At 34.3% G+C, this 19,461-nt stretch overlaps 2 protein-coding genes across 2 annotated transcripts in view; one reads left to right on the forward strand and one right to left on the reverse strand.

Moving 5' to 3' along the window:
• The window catches only part of LOC138315675 (protogenin-like), a 32,897-nt gene extending 17,212 nt beyond the window's left edge, over window positions 1-15,685 (reverse strand). Inside the window, exon 1 of the mRNA XM_069256869.1 lies at window positions 15,168-15,685. The gene's annotated coding sequence lies outside the window, so the exon portion shown is untranslated. The remainder of the gene's footprint in view (window positions 1-15,167) is intronic.
• LOC138316664 (cytochrome P450 10-like) lies at window positions 808-10,384 on the forward strand. Its single transcript, XM_069258334.1, has 9 exons — window positions 808-1,021; window positions 3,089-3,314; window positions 4,305-4,483; window positions 4,845-5,043; window positions 5,434-5,617; window positions 6,214-6,383; window positions 6,924-7,005; window positions 7,938-8,147; window positions 8,438-10,384. The coding sequence occupies exons 1-9, from the start codon at window positions 808-810 to the stop codon at window positions 8,552-8,554; spliced, it is 1,581 nt and encodes a 526-aa protein (XP_069114435.1). The 3' UTR covers window positions 8,555-10,384.
• Window positions 15,686-19,461: the final 3,776 nt, after the last annotated feature.

Here is a 19,461-nt window from a genome sequence, read left to right on the forward strand (position 1 = left end):
TATATATTTTTGTTGACTACCATGTCATTCCATTTCCACTCTAGACATCGACAACAATGTCATTTCGTAGTAATACTATGGTAATACGGTATACAGTGTCCTCATGACACTGCGTATTAAAATAAAATAAAATACGTCCATCCTTCGTGATCGGTGGGACGACAATTGTGAGTTCACATTAAGCAGATGACAGTTCATACACTGAACAACGTCGACTACGATAGGTGACATTGTGGGGTTGAACTGAACTAAATATGAAAATATAAACGTCAGAAATATGTTATAAATATTTGATGTTTGATCCATCTCTATGATAGCTGAGTGATATTTTATTTTTGCCAATATCCGACACGACACAGCATATAACAACTGAGCATAATTAGATACAAGAAGACCGAGCGGAGGTGATTATGTAGAGTAAATGTAGAGTAAAAAATAAACAATAATTTCCTTGTATTCCATTTCCTCAACAAATCAAACGATGTATCAACTGTATTACAAATCATAATATATCCAGTTACATTAGCTAAACGAACCAAGCCTTAGCGAAGTCTATGAGATTATAACTGACACCAAAAACGTGGCCGTCATGACGTCACTAAGGCTGACATGGTAAAGTCAACTGATCAGCGTCTTTGGTCTTTGGTTTATATAGATGGTAGAAACAATCAGTTTGATGCTTAAAAATGACACCTTTTCAATTGCTATCAATATGATAATTTGTTATACAATTTAACAACACGAGATAAAAGTCATGAAAGTTTGAAAGAAACTTATACATAATACGCTGTAGTAAATGTATGAAGCATGTCATCAACAATCTTACTGATTCTGATTAAACACAGATCGTTGAAGTTGCTACAAGTGGTACAGAACGTCACCCCGAAGGTCTGCCTGATTCACACAGCCACCGTGATCGATACCGCCGTCAATGACGTCAAACCATTCAGTGAGATTCCCGGTCCACGCGGGCTCTACACTGTCCCATACCTCGGAACATTGTTGCAGTTCAAACCATTCAGTAAGATTATTGATAGTACTATCTTACATCTGCATACTACAAACACCACCAAACTGTTAGTTGGCTAAACGTCCTATTACACATTTCCATCAACTAATCAGATGTGAGAATGAGCTATCAATATGAACTCTAGCGGAGTCATCTTAAAATCACTTGGCATAACAACTAGGTGAGCGATGCAGGCCCTCTGGACCTCTTGGTTTTACAAATCGTCAATTGTACGTACTTGTAGGGAGACGTAATATATGATACAATGACAATAAAACAAATTACCTATGCACGCAAAGCACAAAAAATACAAATTGTTTCGTGTTTACGAGTTAAACAAAGGTCTGTCTCATTCTTCGATTCAAATGTATTTTCTCTAACGGCATTTCGTCACAACATGCACATGTATGTAGGTATGTTGTGAGCTCTTTTGACTACAAACAAGAATATAATCCTGACAGCTACCAATTGTTTCATGGTCGTTAAGAAAATTGGAAATGGTAATTTTTATAAGTCAATTAATTTGAAAAGACATCGGAACGTAATCCCATATGAAATGCTTACCGATCCCCTATGGTACATGGACCATCTTGATCGATAAACATTCCGTCGATTTAGTTACCTAGATGTACTGGATCTAAACAGTACACATCATTGTGGTTTGAATCTTATTATACATTTGAATGGAACTACTGCAATAAAATCAACTGAATGGATCACTGCCGGTCGTGTGAAACAAATATGTGCAGTAGATGGCGAATTAGCCTAGTATGTACTTATATAATTTAAAACCGCCATTTGCATGACAAGGTAAAAAAAGACGCGATGTGTATGCTTTAGACACTAGTTAACAAACCAGCTTGTTTATTTGGTGACAGAAATAAGTACCGAAACCTGAGGACTTGTTAAACAGAAATGTATACATTTTGTGCATATTTTGCCAAACTTTACCTAAGATTAGACCCGATGCATAGACACATTGCATCAACTTAGTCATGTTTAAGTGACCTAAGAAGTGATATACAGACATACAAAATATCGCTATTTTACAGGCAATGAAAACCAGTTTTATTGAGAAATGACCCCCGCTACAGTTCACATTCAAAGCTCTTTGTCACATCCGCTTAGTTGAGGGAAATTTCTAATACCAGCTAAGGTCAATTAAGTACAGTCTCCTCTCTAAGCACCCCCTGCGACGTGTGGTGCCTGCTTCTGTGTTTTAGGAGTCTGTGTTATAATCGTGGTTTGTCTCCATATATTTTTGGAAATTCTTGTCATAGTGTTGCCAAATGTTGCCAAGTTCATTCAACTGGTCATATTATACTAAAAACAAGCAAATTAAACGAATCCTCCTATTGAACAGGAGCAAACTTTAACACTTTGCGGACTATTACAGGTTTTAAGTTCTGTCCCCTGCCCGAAACATAACAAACATCTCACATCGACCGTCGCATTATATCGACAGAAGTTAAACCAGTCGTCCAACATCTGCTATGATAAACTGAAGCAGAAAACACATACAATGGAAGCATATTTCCGAACAATATAAGAGATGATCCTAATTGCAGTATGCATCAGCAAAGTAGCATTGCTGATTTCTTGTTATAAAACATAAGAATTATCGTACACACAGTTATTTCCAATCACACGTATCTAGCATATTGAAGTCGTTTTTAAATGAATCGAGATGTTGAAAAATAAGAAGAAGAAAATGCCATTAGCATATTGTCATAATATTTTGTTATTGAGCAATGTTTGTTGATATACATAATGCCTGAGCAATGCTATACGTGTACTTAGTAGAAATGCTGAAAATATTTAGTACAGGATTTTACATTTGTGTGGATTACATTACTCATATTTTTCAATTTGCGATAATATTTTCGCGATTTGGCGAAACTTTTTGAAATTGCAAAATGTTTATTTGCGAAAGATTAAGTAATGGGTAATAATATACATATTTTAGTCCGTTAGAAAGCTTCCATTTATCAATTATAGTCGAAGTCGCTAAATGTTTGACCAGTCAAAATTACGGGCGGTACAGTGTTCAATTTGTTCAATGCAATCCTATTTTGTTAGGCGATATTGGAGCTCGAGATGTGGAAGCACTTCTTAGGACATTCCGGGACCTCTATGGCGATATATCGAGATTCAGGATGGGAAGGGACTATTGTGTTTGTATTTCCACACCTGAGTTGTGCAAACAGGTGTTGTCTGTCAGTCCAAAGTATCCAGAGCGATTCAGTCTACCGATATGTAACGCTTTCTACGAGAGAACAGGTGAACAACCAGGCCTGCTATTACTGTAAGTCTATATATACACACACAGACACAACATGCTGTCGTCTTACCTAAACGACAATGTAAGCACCTGTTGACTGTCTAGGCAGAAACTAGGTGAAATAACAAAAGAAAACGTAAATACATATCGAAGTGTAGAGATGAAAAGCTTTTAATTACGTGTCATTGCTCCATGTTCAACTACCGAAATGGCTTGTCACGTAACAATGAGAATAATTAGAGGGCTGGAAATCATAACGTGACTCAAATTTTATATTAAAAACAATAAAATGTAATGGACAATAGTCCAAAAATTTAAGTATGAAGTTTTACTATTCAACCGCTTCGACACAAATCATGATTAACGAGATTCGAAAGTAATGTATTATAGCATGGTTTAGTTTTCAACTTGAGCTTGTGGAGTATTTAGACATACAAATTGAGATACATTGTATTACATTAACACAGTAAATATGACCCTAATTACAACAAACCTGTCAAACGACACGAATTATTTCCATGAAAAGAATATCCAGAAAACCCAAAACTACACAAAAAGTACACAAAATACTTTAACATACCGGGCCTTTCATGCTGGTTATTAATTACAGTGGATTTGACACATGCCGTTATATATATGTACATAACGAGAGTAATTTTGGTTATAACGCGGTCAGAAAGGTTTACAACCGGGGACTAGGCCACATGCTAGACGGAATTGTGTATCGTTTTGGTCAAAATAGAATATATACATGATGTAGGTGACCATATGTTCTCTGTGAACACTAATAAAATGGTGATATAACGTAGTTCTTTCTTTATTGTAGTTGTCGGTATATTCCTCCAGACCTCCAATACCATTGATTGCTGAATTGGCAGATGTTCCTCTTGTAACACATCATATGTCAATCATACGGAGTTATGGTCAAATATTCAGCCTTATTTAATCTTTCAGACATTATTATTCTATATTTCTTTAAACATACCATTAGTATTTCTTGGTTTTTCCCCCCAGAAATGGTGAGGATTGGGCCCGCGTTCGGAAACCTACACAGAGATTAACGAACCGACCAAGCAGTCTTGAGCCATATCTACCAAAGATCAGTATTGTAGCCGATGACTACGTGGAAACTCTCCGCCACTCATTGTTTATAGACGATGTACAGCAGTCACTATATCGCTTCACCATTGAAAGTACGCTTTATTACCTCTATCCAATTCCCTTTTTCATTCCTCTATAGTATCGTGTATTGAACTTTTACGTGATCATTTGCTAGTTTTGATTTCGTGTCAATTAGTTTTTATCTTTTGAAACCTTACGTTAGGAAAATCAACTATGTCAGTTTTGAGCGTCATACATTGAAGTGTTGATTTAAGTTATTTCATTTAGAAGCCACATAAGTAACAAAAATGACCACATTTAAAATGTCACAATGTGCGCAAGTTGCGAAGGGAAATGATCTAAATTGTATTTGGTATATACATGTAGTATTATGCAATTTTGTCTCAAACGACCACTATGTTGTATTCTGGTTACTGATATTTGTTTTGACAGGCGTCGGCATGCTTTGTTTTAACAAGCGTCTTGGGTGTCTTGGCGGCGGACGTCAGCTGGATACCATTATAGACGGCCTGGACATTTTCGTTGAAGCTGTAGAGAAAGACCTACGTGCCGTTGTCAGGCCATATAAATTCCTCAAAATAAAGACACCATTTTACAAAAAGTTTGAAGAAAGTTTCCTGGCTTTAAGAAAGTAGTTATTTATTCTTTTTTTCTCTACGTCATTCTTTTGCATTTGACATAATATTTCTGAAATTAGAGTGTAACCTGTTACTACTTGTCACATAGAAATACGAAACAATCGAAATATTTCAGAAATTCTTTGAAGCAAGAACATGCTTACCATTTTATACTTTTAATATCTATTCATTAAAACTCCTAAAACGGTATGATATAGCACAAAAATGTGTATTGATAATAATTAATATCATGTTATAAAAATATGTCATGTAACAGCATAATGTTTATTTAAGGCGATTTACAGTATTTAGTTATTGTATAAAACAGAATTACCGGAAAACGACCATCACGCACAAGGTTTAACTCATTACTAGTTAATCAATGACTTTGGGTTCCTTCACAGTCTATGTAAGGAACATGTTACGGAGCTGATAACGGAGTTTTGTCGCTTAGAGGAGGAGGGAAAGCTTGAGGAGTACATGGACAAAGACCCAAATATGGTATTCACGTTGCTTTATGACCGGAGTCTTGACGAGAGTACAGTCACAACCACCGTTACTGATATGTTCATTGGTGGTGTGGACTCGGTAAGTCTGAAAGTCGTTACTGATATGTTCATTGGTGGTGTGAACTCTGTAAGTCTGAAAGTCGTTACTGATATGTTCATTGGTGGTGTGGACTCTGTAAGTCTGAAAGTCGTTACTGATATGTTCATTGGTGGTGTGGACTCGGTAAGTCTGAAAGTCGTTACTGTTGCTGAGACCTTTGGAAACATGCATATGTGGCACCTGATATATCAAGTAAAATAACGTGACATCTGACGAAAACAAAATAAATACAAATAATGTTTGAACAAATAATAATGAGTATTTGTCTTTTGATCTAAAATTCCCATCATTGGCAGAGGGAATCCATTAAAGTACATGTAAGCGCAGTTGCTCGTTATTATAACTAAAGATGATCCTTGTGTTAGGAATTGCTCATGTCACGCTGAAGCGTTTTCATTTAACACTTTTAATGTACTAAGTTAGAATTAAGTGTCTCTCTTACATTTCTCTCAAAGACCACGAACGGTTTCATCTGCTATTATTTTGCTTCATGTTTAATATAATTTGAAAATATAACCGTTAAACATCATTTTAACACAAACTCATTTGATTTACATTTATTGCTCCCTTGATAGGCAGCGAAAACTTTAAGCTTAGTCCTGCAGAATCTCGCCATCAACCCAGACAAGCAAGAGATTTTGTATGAGGAGTTGCAAGGAGCAGGTCTTACTGCTGGACAACCTCTTACCAACAAGGCGTTATCGTCTGTACCATACCTGAAAGCATGCATCAAAGAATCTATGAGGTATATATTTTATTACCTCTGCAATCAAACGTAAATTCTTTCTTTATATAAATGTCTTCCCTAGCGTATTATATGTATTTGAATGACAGTATTTCATTTAATAATATTCTTGAGGTATCATCGCTGAAAAACTGTTGCATATCTAACTAAATCTAAATAATGCAGATAAAACAGTTAATTTCATATACTAAGTACTGTAATACATTTATTTTCGTCCCAACGCCTCAATAAGTGAAACGAAGGAAAACTACCTCGTACCGGCACACAACTATCCCTATGGCAAGAAGATATAATTCATTAATATCTTTAATTCAATGAAACGTATATGTTCTTGAGGATATCCATTCTACGTGATTTGTTGTAATTTATAACCATTTGGACATTCAAGTGCGATAACCATGACATTTATTGTCCCCTTGAGGAATCAAATGAAGCCAGTCGCAGTCATATCCTGTATATTTGTATTGGTTTGTATCAGCCAACATACCGGAATCGTTTATAAGACTATGTCCATGTCAGATTATCAAACTTGAATTGTAGGCTTCATTACCCGTCCTCCGGGGGAATGCTGAAGACCCTGTCTCAGGATATGACAATTGGGGGATACCAAATTCCTAAGAAAGTAAGATAACTTTATGTCTAATTAAAACCATTGCTAGAATAAGAGTTGCCTGGCAATGCATTGCACCACAAGGAAGTCACCAATCATTTTTTTATCACGACTTGTTATGTTACATGGTACATAGGTTCCTTATGAAGCGTAATTTCCAGGTGTTATCAGATTATTATGTCATGTTGATACATTGTTATTTATAAGTCATTATGATAAATCCTGTCATGTTATGATCTGCACTTACAGAAAGAGAACTGGCATTTCCATACACAGTAATGTTGATGTCAATCAGAGTTCATATCGGCTTACTCTCCATAAATAGTAGAACATCAGCGTAAAGGTCAAAAAATGGGTGTTAGTGAGATAAAACTTTAGAGGAATAGGATTATGAATCTCTTTTTCCTGAAAAATTTGAAACGAAGTGGAGAATTCTTCATTGCATACATGTATATGCATAATCTGTGATTTCTAGCTGCATGCCTGAATGAAAATAACTTATTTTAACATAATTATATATATGTATAATAGCGTATGAACGTTAATATTAATTTGCTAAACTCTTTAATTGATTAAAACAATTCAGTAATTCTCACTTCAGTTATAATCAAGAAATATTCATCAGCCTAACTGTCTTTTTTAAGCATTGACTATTTATAATGCTTAGATAAACTAGATCAACAATGGATAAATGAAAGTCGTTTATACTAAAAGTAGGTATTAATCGATGTCCTTTTATGAAATAGCACTCGAGAAAGCGTTCCTCTATTACAAAGAGTCGTAATACGAAAATACTTCATTCTCCCAAAATATGTACGCTCTTTACGCAAATACCACACCACATACACGGGGGTTGCCCTCAAATTGCCCTCAAATTGCCCTGGCTGTTAGTAAGATGTTAATATAATTAAAACCAATCTTCAGTATTTCTATAATACTTGCAGACGAACCTTCTGATTGCTAACGCTGTGATGGTGAGAGACTCTCGCTATTTTGACAATCCTGACCAGTTTATACCAGAACGATGGCTCCGTACGGACGATTCCACATCGCAAGTGGTCAAGGCTTTCTCAAATATACCTTTTGGCCACGGAAAAAGAAACTGTGTTGGGAGGCGATTCGCAGAGAGGGATATGCAGATTGGTTTAGCAAAGGTGAAAGCTATTTTTTTTATTTTTTTTTAATTATTTATTTTTGTCTTGACATGTCTTTGACATACACAAATGAAAATTCATTATTATATAAGGTCATGTCTTATTTTATTTTCTTTGAATAATAATTCATTTTGTTAGTTTTGTAGAAATGTAGAGTGAAGAGATAGTAATGACAGTTGCTTTTTATTATAAATGTATTTATACTTGGTTTTACTTATATTTAGCTATTGATGGTTGCTATATAAAAGCCATAGTTATCTTTCTATAATGTATTTCAATTTCATTTACAGTTAATCCAGAATTTCAGATTCAGTCTCCCTCCCGGATATTCGGTAGTGTCACATAGCTACCAGACATTTGCAGCTCCTGAGGATAAACTGACTCTTAAACTCGAGGCCCGAGTGTAATTAACCCAGGCAGAGAGTTTTGATTTTTATTCATGTTATTTGTTAGAACTTCTCTCGAGGAGAGGGGCCTGATTGAAGCACCCTGGCGTCATTTAAGGTTTTAGTTCAATTTGTAAATGCTATTATAACTGACAATGAAATTGGATTACAAGTGCCGTATTGTGTGTTGACAGTCTTGTTAAGGGAGAAAACACATTTTTGAGAATTTCAAATGGTCTAATGGGCCGAAAGCATGAAGTTAAAATTTTGGTGTTAGTTGTGAAATGTTGATATCAGTAATAGCTGACATTGATTTCTGTTTTTAAAACTATAAGTGTGTTATTGTGGTGTGTGTGGATATTGACTTTATATGAGAAATATAGGAATATGAGTACATCAGAAGTCTAATTGGTCCGCTTTGTGTGTCTTCTTATAGTGGAACTCTTGTCCTTTGTATAGTGCTATATCACTGCAGCATGCCGCTGAAGACACCAAGCAACACATCTCATTCGGTCACATCGTACTGACAACGGGCGAAAAGGGTTGGATTTGAATCAGATTGGACTATAAGTGTTGTTTTGATATAGCCAATCGTCTTCATCATATTGCATATGTTGTTATGGGTATTGGCAATCACCTAAAGGGGGGGAAAGACGTAATATTTTGATAGTTTCAAGAGTGTCCAGTGGACATTAGGGTTCATCTATTAAGTCATTAAAGGCTGCCAGATGTGAACTTTGATGTTTACAAACAGCTCTCGTTATACAATCAAACCTCGATGTATCGAAGTTCAAGGGACCGTCAGAAAAACTTCGAAACAACGAGACTTCGAATTATTCGTGGTTGAAATTAGACCGATGTTGGTTTTTTTACATGACCAACTGTGGTAGTTGTGTACATGTCGTCTCCGTTCCGTAAACTTTATAATCATTATATCACATAATAGTGTCAGTTACCTAAGAGTCTATAACAAATGGTCCATGAAAAAAGTTCGATACATCGAGAACTTCGATTCATAAAACTTCGATTCATACATGGGTTAGTTAGTAATGTTATATAGTGAAGAAATTCGGGACCAGGCAAAGAGTTCGATACAGCTAGAAATTCGATTCATCGAAGTTCGAATCATCGAGGTTTGACTGTATATACACGTAGTATACTGGAATGATATGGTTTAATGGCTATATTAACAACATAGTGAAGTCTAAGTAAGACAAAAGATTGTTTTCTCAAAACTGTTATAACCCAACGTTAGGTTCGAGTTGTTGTTTACTCCAGAGTACACAATGCTTGCTGCAGTTCTTTAAAATATACATAAAGCTGCGCCTGTAATACTAGTAGCTAAGGTCATCTGAATTCCTAGTCGTTTTGATTGAAAACGTTTGGCACCGGAACCAATTGAATTAGGAGAGTTCCAATGATTAAATGATTCAGGATATGCGACATTCGTGCCATGAAGTAAATAAACAACAGCTGGGACCAAGGATGGTAAAACCCTTATTTTGAAGAAATTATTTGGATTTTGTTAATTGTCTTATTTGCTTTGTGCAATGACATTGTGATATATCATTTAAACATATACACATGCTTCGTATAAAACTGAGATTATTTTCCTGCTGAATATTAAAAAGATGAAAATAAATTTTCTTTTAATTCAAAATATAGCGAGCTGTTTACATATCATTGTAATCACATTTATTAGTTCATCAGTTGTGAATAACATCACCTTTTGTTTCTAATATCTAAATTGCGTTATTGTTTAATATCTTTCAGAACATTTAATCGCATTTTTTTCAAGAGTACCGGGTATACATGTATGTCATCATATTCCACTAAAATACGTTAATGAAATAAAACATGTGTTTGGTTCCAAGTCTTCTTTTATCTTATTTAGTCTTGAGTGGTCATTATTCTTTCGAATGCAAATATTAAGAGTAAAAGTAAGCTTATTTTTTTTCCGTAGTGTTATATTTGTCTGTACTTTTTTTAGCAATATCTTAATACCAGTACTTTGATGACGCCCATCTGTTCCGATATCTGGACTTTAGGAGTTCTGGATAGTCTCCCTCGGCTAGTTTGTGTACTTATTGTTGGTTAGTTTATAAGGCTTAATAGCTATGGTCATATAAGGACGGCCTCCTACTGTATGTATACAATGCGTCACGTATCTGAATATGTGGGACTCGAGACTTTTTTGTGCTTCTATATCACTATTGTTCACATGCAACCAAAGACACCAAATACTACCATCTGAATGCTAACCAGGGGCAGATGGCAGAGGTTTATATAGTATTTAAATCTCTGACTATGGTAAGCTTCGGCCAGGGGACAGAAGCCGAAGACTTCGCAGAAGAGAACGTCCAACTCGAGTCCAAATGTGAGGCGCTGTAACAAGACGAAAGTTCGATAGTAAAGAGAAAACAGATAAGAACTTCAAATCAACCACCTTATACAATCATGAAAAGCAATGGATGCAGCGGATACAATTATAACGCCCAACCTGCAGGATACTTTCGTGTTGACTTCATACTTTTTATTTTGGCCTCCTTCGAATAACGTCTCTCCTTTATCGTATAGTGCTACCTCACTGAAGCAAAAGGATTCCAAAAACTATTTCATTCATACTGGCAGTCCAAAAACCTTTTTTGAAGGTTAAGAGTTAAACAGATCGGATCTATTATTATTATAGACCACCGTAACCTACAGTTAGATGGTATGACCTCGAATTATACTAGAGTAAAGTTCGTTTTTTTTCTTAAAATAATAAGACCACCTCTGAAGGATAGGATAACGATTATCTAGCGGCTGGTTGTTCGATGTAGATATTTAATGAGTAGAGTTTAATGTGTAGGTGTTTACTATCATAGCCTGAATGAAAAGCAGTGATACCTTGTACCATCAAGGAAATGATGACAAATACTGATGACCACATATATATCTATATATATTTAACTTTAAAACGGAGGTCGCATCTTTAATATTTCCTGATGCGCATTTATTTTATAAAATAACATTTTAGCTGTGTAAAGTTCCCGAAATATCTACCATTCATGTCTTATAGATAAACATGACGTATTTATAATGTAGAAAAGTAGACATGGAACATACAATTATTTGCTGTGTTTTCTTGTAATTTTCTTTCAAATTTTACAGCAAACCGCAGATTTCTCCACACACAGATAAACTATAGCGGATGTAGACTATGACAATTGCCAATTGAGAATATTGGTGTATTGACACAGGGACAATCTTGATCACGAAAAAGTCGACATGCCAGGCATGTTTGATATGTAAAATACAAAATCTGACAAAGTTTATGTTAAAAGTTTTGGATGAAAATTCGGCGGAAATACTGTACATTATATAATGTACCATTGTTTCTTAAACGCTATTTTGTAGCCATTCACTTTCATACACCCACGAATTTAGAAATAGTTCGGAGGCCAGAAAGCCAAACTATATAAGACAAACGCACATATCTGGTGGGTAAATGCATTCTTTTCCTCTCACTTCACTGCTATGTAATCAGAAAAACAGAAATAAATATTGTATTTATATATCATATGCAGGTTTTGCAAAGGACAAAGTACTGTCAACAACACATAGTGATATCCGAGATATATCGGATGAAGCCTTTGATACCATGGTCCGATTTCTAACATGTTAGTAAATCATAGACCTTAATAATCATGCAAGCTGACCAACTGTTGTAATATGATACTGTTCGTATCGTGGATTAATCTCAACAGTTATGGAAATATGGATAAAAGAGTTTAACACACCAACATAATACAGCTTCGCTGTTTGGTACTTAACAACATATCATTTAAAACGATATTAGTACTAAAATGTCATTAAAGTGAAATTCGATAAATTGAACCAATTGTATCTCTTATATCATATGTATCCAATTTTTATCAAGTTGGTTCTTGTTCTAAACCTTTTCATGTGGCTACCGTAACATCATTCTCGATATTTCAGCAACATTTATCACATTTTTATTCACCTAGAAACCCCTAAACTATCGAGGATGTCTTGGCATAAAATGGTAAACTCTTGACAGTGAAACGTTTAACGATGTAAGGGTAACCTCCCCTTCATCAAGCAAACCTGAAGGAAATCGTTATTCGATTGATTAAACACCATATAGAATGGTTGCGTCGTTGGCTAGTAATAGAAATATCATGAACAAAAATTACCGGAAATATGTATCACCAGTCAACAATCTTAAATGTATATACTGAAAACATTCGACAGTTATTAACTATTAGATACATTGTGTATACATAATATGTGTCAATATGTTAGTTGATCACAAAACCAAATTGATTGACTAGATTTGATCGCGATCAAAATACGAGATTTCTATTTAGGTAATGATATTAGTATTGTTATCGAACAAACGATCGCTTTAATATTTTTTCCCTCCGCTTCAAGTCGAAGGAATTAACGAAAGAACGATCGAACGAAAGAAATAACGAGCAAACGAAAGAATGGACGAACAAAATCAAGAATAAACGAATGAAATAAAGAGCGAACGAAAGAACAAATGAACAAAGGGAAGAACAATAATCGAAAGAAAGAAAGAACGAAGGAATAAAATGATTTTTCCAGCTCATCACAGGTATTTGCGTGTCCTTCCTTCCATCCGTCTGCCCTTACGGAATGAAAGGACAGACACTGCATACAGCACGCGCATATGTTTCAGATAGATTTCGTTAAGTCAGTCAGATAAACAAAACAAACGAATAGATAGACAGACGGACTAAAGGATTGATGGAAGGCAGACAGGCATACATGATTTCAATTTTCACACAAGGACGGAGGAACAGTGCTGGAAAAGGTAAAAGTTAGAATAACTATGAAATTTACAGCTTGACACTTTCTAGAACTGTCGTCGTCATGTCGGCGACTCTATATCTTCTTATGCAGCCTTCTAAAAGTATTAACATATAGGGATTGAATGTATTTTTCTAATTGTCATAGCGGCTTTAAATAGAAAAAGCTACATATCTACATATCCCGTCCTCGGAAGATATATAGATTATACATATATTTACATGTAGCTTTTGCTATTCATAGTCGCTATGAAAATAAGAAAAATACATTCAATTCATACATTTACATTAGAATAATTTATGAAAATAAAAATTATTGAAATTTTATTATATCATATTTAAAATTATGACACCCATATACACTGTACGACGAGAAACGAGATTAATGGAACAGCTAGATGACAAAGTCGTTCCACAACGCCGCGTTTTTCAAGCTTCCGCCTTCCGGTCGACTTTTTTTGCAAGTGACAAACGAAAACACGAAACATAGTTAAAATAAGATTTGATTGACTAATTACAGTAAACCTTAGTTGATTCTATATCAAGAAACAATACATTAAAAATTATTCATTAAAATATTGTAGGGACTATTATTTTATTTATATGAAACTGGCGTATTGTTTGAAATCAGCTGATCGATGCACGGGAATCATTGTAATCATAGTGTATTCGTAGTGTATTCATAGGCAAATGTTTGTTTTCGTCAGTTGGTTGATTCATATAATAAAAATTCCGAAAGGAATCATGGTTAAAGGGACAAAACTCGAGATGAACTCGGCGACAGGTTACAACCGTTTTGCAAATTTGACGGAGGGAGAAAAACAGGTGGTTAGCCACATTCTATGAGCGAAATTACTTCATTCGATTTATTTTACCTTTGTGACCTTAAATGCATGTTAAGGTCATTCGCTTACCATGCATGAAATCCCCAGGTGATGTTTCAAAAGAATTGTGTCAATGTAAAATGATATTTAAACATATTATTTAATTTTGTTTTTTTACCGCGAACTTCAAGAGTGAAAAAGGTCACACATTAAACATATATTTTGATTTTATAGAAGACGTACAGTGTACAGTTATAAAGTGATAAACGTGTAAACTTCGTTCGAAAAAAAGTAGTTTATGTCGTATGTGACCTTGACCTAGAACGTTATCGTAACAGTTCGAACGTACGTTTCAAGAACTATGTACGTACATAACGTGTCCAAAGTTGAGCGTTGTGCCTTAAGGAAAAGTGTTAAGAAGGTTTTGTGGAAATAATAAGAATAATAATAAGAAAAAAAAGAAGAAGAAACGGAACATAAACAATCAATAGGGTTTTCCATGCAAAGTGGAAAATATTAATAATAATAATAAAATAATACTGTTAGATTTATCTTCATAATTCCAACTGTTCGGAAATCAGAACAATTTTTTAGTGTTCTATCAATATTAAAGTGAATAGTCGGGCAATGAAAACCAGTCTAAATGCGTTCATTGGCCTTCCAAAAGTTCTCACATATTAATACGACTGTCAAGTTCTGCTTAGTTTCCCAGTTCTGACCATTAAAGTAAAGAAAAGGTGAAAGCATTGAAAGCGAGGCTGTGTGGAAATGTAACCACGGACATAGTGTGCTGGGAGGACGTTTTAGAATTCCCATACTTTAAATAAATTTCTTCGTACGCAGACAGATTTTGACGAGAGATTTTTATTTTTCCATTTCATAAGAAATTATACTGGATACATTCACACCATTTTTACCGACTTTAGCCATCCTTGCCCGACTGTTCACTTTAATATATTTTAATTTACTTACTTTTGGAGACAATCAACTTTTTATGTCCCTGTTCTCCCGATGCAAATATTCACTTGGAAGGTCTTTATCACTACGGTATTGATTCCGGTTGAAAACAAGCGTCCTGCCGCCCTTCGAATTTAAACTCAACAAAAGGAGTGGAACAATATCTATAAGGCCACACCAATTTGAAACCTAGTTCTTCGGGATTTCCCGCCCCTAAAATGGAAAAGTTAGAAAATGAAAAAAAAAAAAAAAAAAAAAAAAATTACCGCCCCTATTTCAGCCGCTCGGAAATCTGAAGAACGAAAGTGTGATTTTTCCCTTCCTGTTAATGGTTTTTGCTTTAGACACGTTGAAATCCTTATCACTTGAACGCTTGAATCGGTAGGAAAACAAATGTATTAAGCGCAAAAGAGAACCAGATTAAGAAAAAACGAATGAAAAAATGGCGGGTGTTTATGTTGCAACTGTGAGTAGATTTCACAGAGATATTGTTGTTCCCTGAACTGTAAGATGTTTAAAGATTTGTTCAATGCTATAAACGCAAAAAACAAAAATGCGATCGATGTGGTAGTCGTAAAATTACATGCTTCATAGATCATCCAATGCTTACAATTACAAACCTATTTTCTTTTTCTGAATATTGGCATCAAATTCAATGTATTTTTTCTTGTTTTTTTTCTTTGCTTTTAATTCATATCATGCCAACAACATCAATATATGGAATAAATCTCCTTCTAACTTTAGAATGTTTTTGTATTGATTTTTTTGTTCTCAAAGATAATAGCAAGGTCACAGAAACTAAAATAAGAATAATGCAATTGAAATTAATATGATGGTATTGAATGGTTCTATAGTTTTGCATGTGATATAATCTGCAAATATTCAAATAACTGTTCAAGATTATATATACACTGTGGTTTTTAATATTTAATATATTACATTTGATTTTGTGTGACTCTAAAACATTCCAATTATTACATTTGCATGTAAATTTACACCAAAAAAGTATTCATGTACGCAAATGCACACCTTTTGTTCTATTGGATGTGGCAAAATTTTACAGTTTCCCAAAATTGTAGATCAGCAAGATTTATTATTCTCCTACATTGTTTTTAGTAGAGTTTCATCTGGATGATTTACAGTATAAATATATTTGAATTCGATAATTCATATTTGGGTTGTTTTTTAATGCCAAGACATGGTAGTCAGGTATTATTGTTGTTAATGAATGTTGAATTTATCATTATTTTGGTTTTTACCTTGTTCTCTTTAAATATTTGCACATGAACTTTTACAACATTGTTCATACAACAATTTAGTTATTAAGACAAGTCAATAGCACAGAGGCCAAAGATGTTCATATTATCTTTTCTTTTGATTCTCAAAACATAAAATGCTACAACCTGCATGTACATAGAACACAAATATAATGAATTTGCCTACATAAAACACAAATATAATGGATTTGGCATTGTGTTTATGTTTGTATACATCATTATTCTCATTTTTGATACCACTCGCCCCATTTCTTTTGGAAAATGAAAATTGAAAAAAAAAAAAAAAAAACACACACCCTATCGCCACACTTTTTCCCGCCAATATACCGAAGAACTATTTTTTTCAAATTGGTGTGGCCTAAACAAGATATTTCAAGCACTACTATCGAGATTAGTCAGGCATAGAACTCGATACCAGATAATAGAATTTCCTGTAACAGTTGCGATAGGAAAACATTACGATGTGAGTAAATAAATGTTTAATTTCTTTATTTTCATTACCATTTTTAAATATGATGATTTGATCCCGAACATTCCAGTGACGTCACTTTCCAGTCCTGTATGACCCCGGGTGAGTCGACCTTGCAAGCTCGCGTTTTGAAGGAATAAGCATTCATTTGTGGGACTGAACTTTATACAATACGACAAAAGTGAATATTGTCATAGTATGAAGTCCCCAACCTGACAACAGATTAACTTGACAGTTTTTTTTCTTGAAATCAACGATAAATTTATAATGTCCAAGATTATTTTCGTTGAAAATACGTGTATATACAGTACATGTCTACAAAACTTTGACATATGTTTACTATTCAATGACGTTGTCAATAGAATGGGATTCAATTTTCATTAGCAAGCACTGGAAAGCTTCATGAGAAAATAATTCATAATTTTGATTTCTTCACACAGCTTTTGTAAACGTTGAATCTCCTGAGATACAACCCGTAAGAGTTGTATCAACACTATAACACAATCTATCTTCGTTTACCAAGGTGCTTGGATGGATTATACATTTTTACCCATTCAAGTGCTGATTGTACAGTATATCTTTTTACTGGTGTCGTTAGTTGCCCACCAACATTTGGTTATCATTGCAATCCGGTATGTTCCTTGTATGTGTATGTCATGGTGAAGAGAAACATAATCCTTAAAGAAATCCCAGTTGATGTTCACAAATCAAGAGCCTAAGGTTATTTGAGTGATTGAAATTCCCATGCATTCAGTAACTAACACATGAAAAGAAACAATTCCAATCACCTGGTACATCAACTACGCGATGAGTTGGTTGACATGGTTTGTGATTCGTCAGATTAACATCACCTTCTTTGGAATAAACATGATCATGATTGATGTTCATTTTCTCCTGTATGGGTGGATACATTTGTTTTGTTTGTATTGAGTGCTTCAGCGGAGGATTTTTGCCCAACTGAGAGTGGATAAGATCTGTAAGATCAGATGGGTAGCTGTTACGATCAACTGTAATAGAATGAGCTAAATAGTTATGGTCGTGCTCGATATTTGATTCAGCGAATGTCGAGAAATCTTTGAAATAGGAAAAAAAATCAGATCATGGTTAATAAAGTTTCCAGTGGGAATTGATGAACGTTTTGGAGATAAACTTGACTCTCTAATAAGAAACTTGTGTTTAGAAAACATTACTAGTCTACTCAAAATCTTGATTACAAGCTAAATAGCGTACAACACAAGATTGGTGTAGCAGACGACACGAATGCCACAAAATTGGTGGATGAGTCGAACTGTCCCAGACGTTTCGCCCACTAGCTAATAATATTCTTCATTCAAAATTAAGCTTGATTCGAATTTTATTAATCGCTTCATTTGTTTATGCAAATAGACTAACACAAATGTATTCATTGAAATTATCACATTGTTTTTATTTTTGAACAATTTTGATGTAAGTCCGAAATGTCTATGTTTTTACTGTTTTGGACTTTTAATTTGCCCCAGACGTTTCGCCTCATGCTTTTTGAACATTTAACATTCAACATTTCGTTTGATTCAATTTTTTTTTTAATTTTTATTTTATTATTTTAAAAATACAAATATTTTAACATTTTTTAAAAATTAACATACTGTAGTTTACTATTCACAATTTTGGTATTAGGTCGAAACGTCAAGTTTATTTTTTAATGTTGTTCTAAGTGTCGTTAGTGAGGCGAAGTCTATGTTTATAAAGAGCAATAACACTTAGCATCTGCCGGATGAAGATTACGTTCGTCGGATCATAAAAGCGTTTGAACCGCTCGTTTATATAATGAGCTGACTTTAAAACATCGCAATAACGCTGATGGGATTTTTTTACAGTGGGTAAATAATGGCGGCCGCAATCTGAATCTGTCAGTGTGTAGGAAAGAATTTGGAAGAATGTGTTTTTTCTTATATTTACATGTACATGTATGTGTTACCGTAGAAGTGCATTTGCGCCATTATTATGGTGGTAATTTGCACTCATATGTGGCATAACATAGTTTGAAATAATTGTGTAAGTTATCTTGAAACATGTTATCATTTAAACGTCACTTTGACAAAAAGAAACAGTAAGCCTACAGTAGGCTATCTTACTGCGTTTGTCGATACAATGCTTCGTTTAGTAGATGAAATTCATGAAATCATGTATTGCACAAAAACATCACTAACATACTTCTGAGACATATAACTAATGATTTGAATTGAAAATGTTTGACATTGTGTGTAAAAAATCTATTTTGGTCTTCCGCCGTCGAAAACCGATGAAACCGGGGTACTGGGTCGCGACAAGTTATTGTGATTTTTTCGTGTGTGTGTGTTTTTATTTTTTTTAAATGTAGCGATCTTTGAAGACTTAAAATTCACATGAACATTTATAGTCTAAAAAGTTTCGAAAATAGCATTCATTTTTTTTTTTTTTTTTTTTTTTGTATTTGAATTGAATGCATCAAATCAGGACCTGTTCCCAACATCGACTGGAATTAAAATTCCAGTAGTTGAACTAAATTTCTTGGACTAATATTTCATTAGAAACTGTCCTTTGT

Source organism: Argopecten irradians, chromosome 2 (assembly GCF_041381155.1).
Source record: "Argopecten irradians isolate NY chromosome 2, Ai_NY, whole genome shotgun sequence".
NCBI lineage: Eukaryota > Metazoa > Mollusca > Bivalvia > Pectinida > Pectinidae > Argopecten > Argopecten irradians.

Coding starts and splice junctions, on each gene's coding strand:
- LOC138316664 (XM_069258334.1), top strand. CDS start 808: ATGTCATCAACAATCTTACTGATTCTGATTAAACACAGATCGTTGAAG. Junction 5,618..6,213: donor TCATTGGTGGTGTGGACTCG/GTAAGTCTGAAA, acceptor CTCCCTTGATAG/GCAGCGAAAACTTTAAGCTT. Junction 6,384..6,923: donor TGCATCAAAGAATCTATGAG/GTATATATTTTA, acceptor CTTGAATTGTAG/GCTTCATTACCCGTCCTCCG.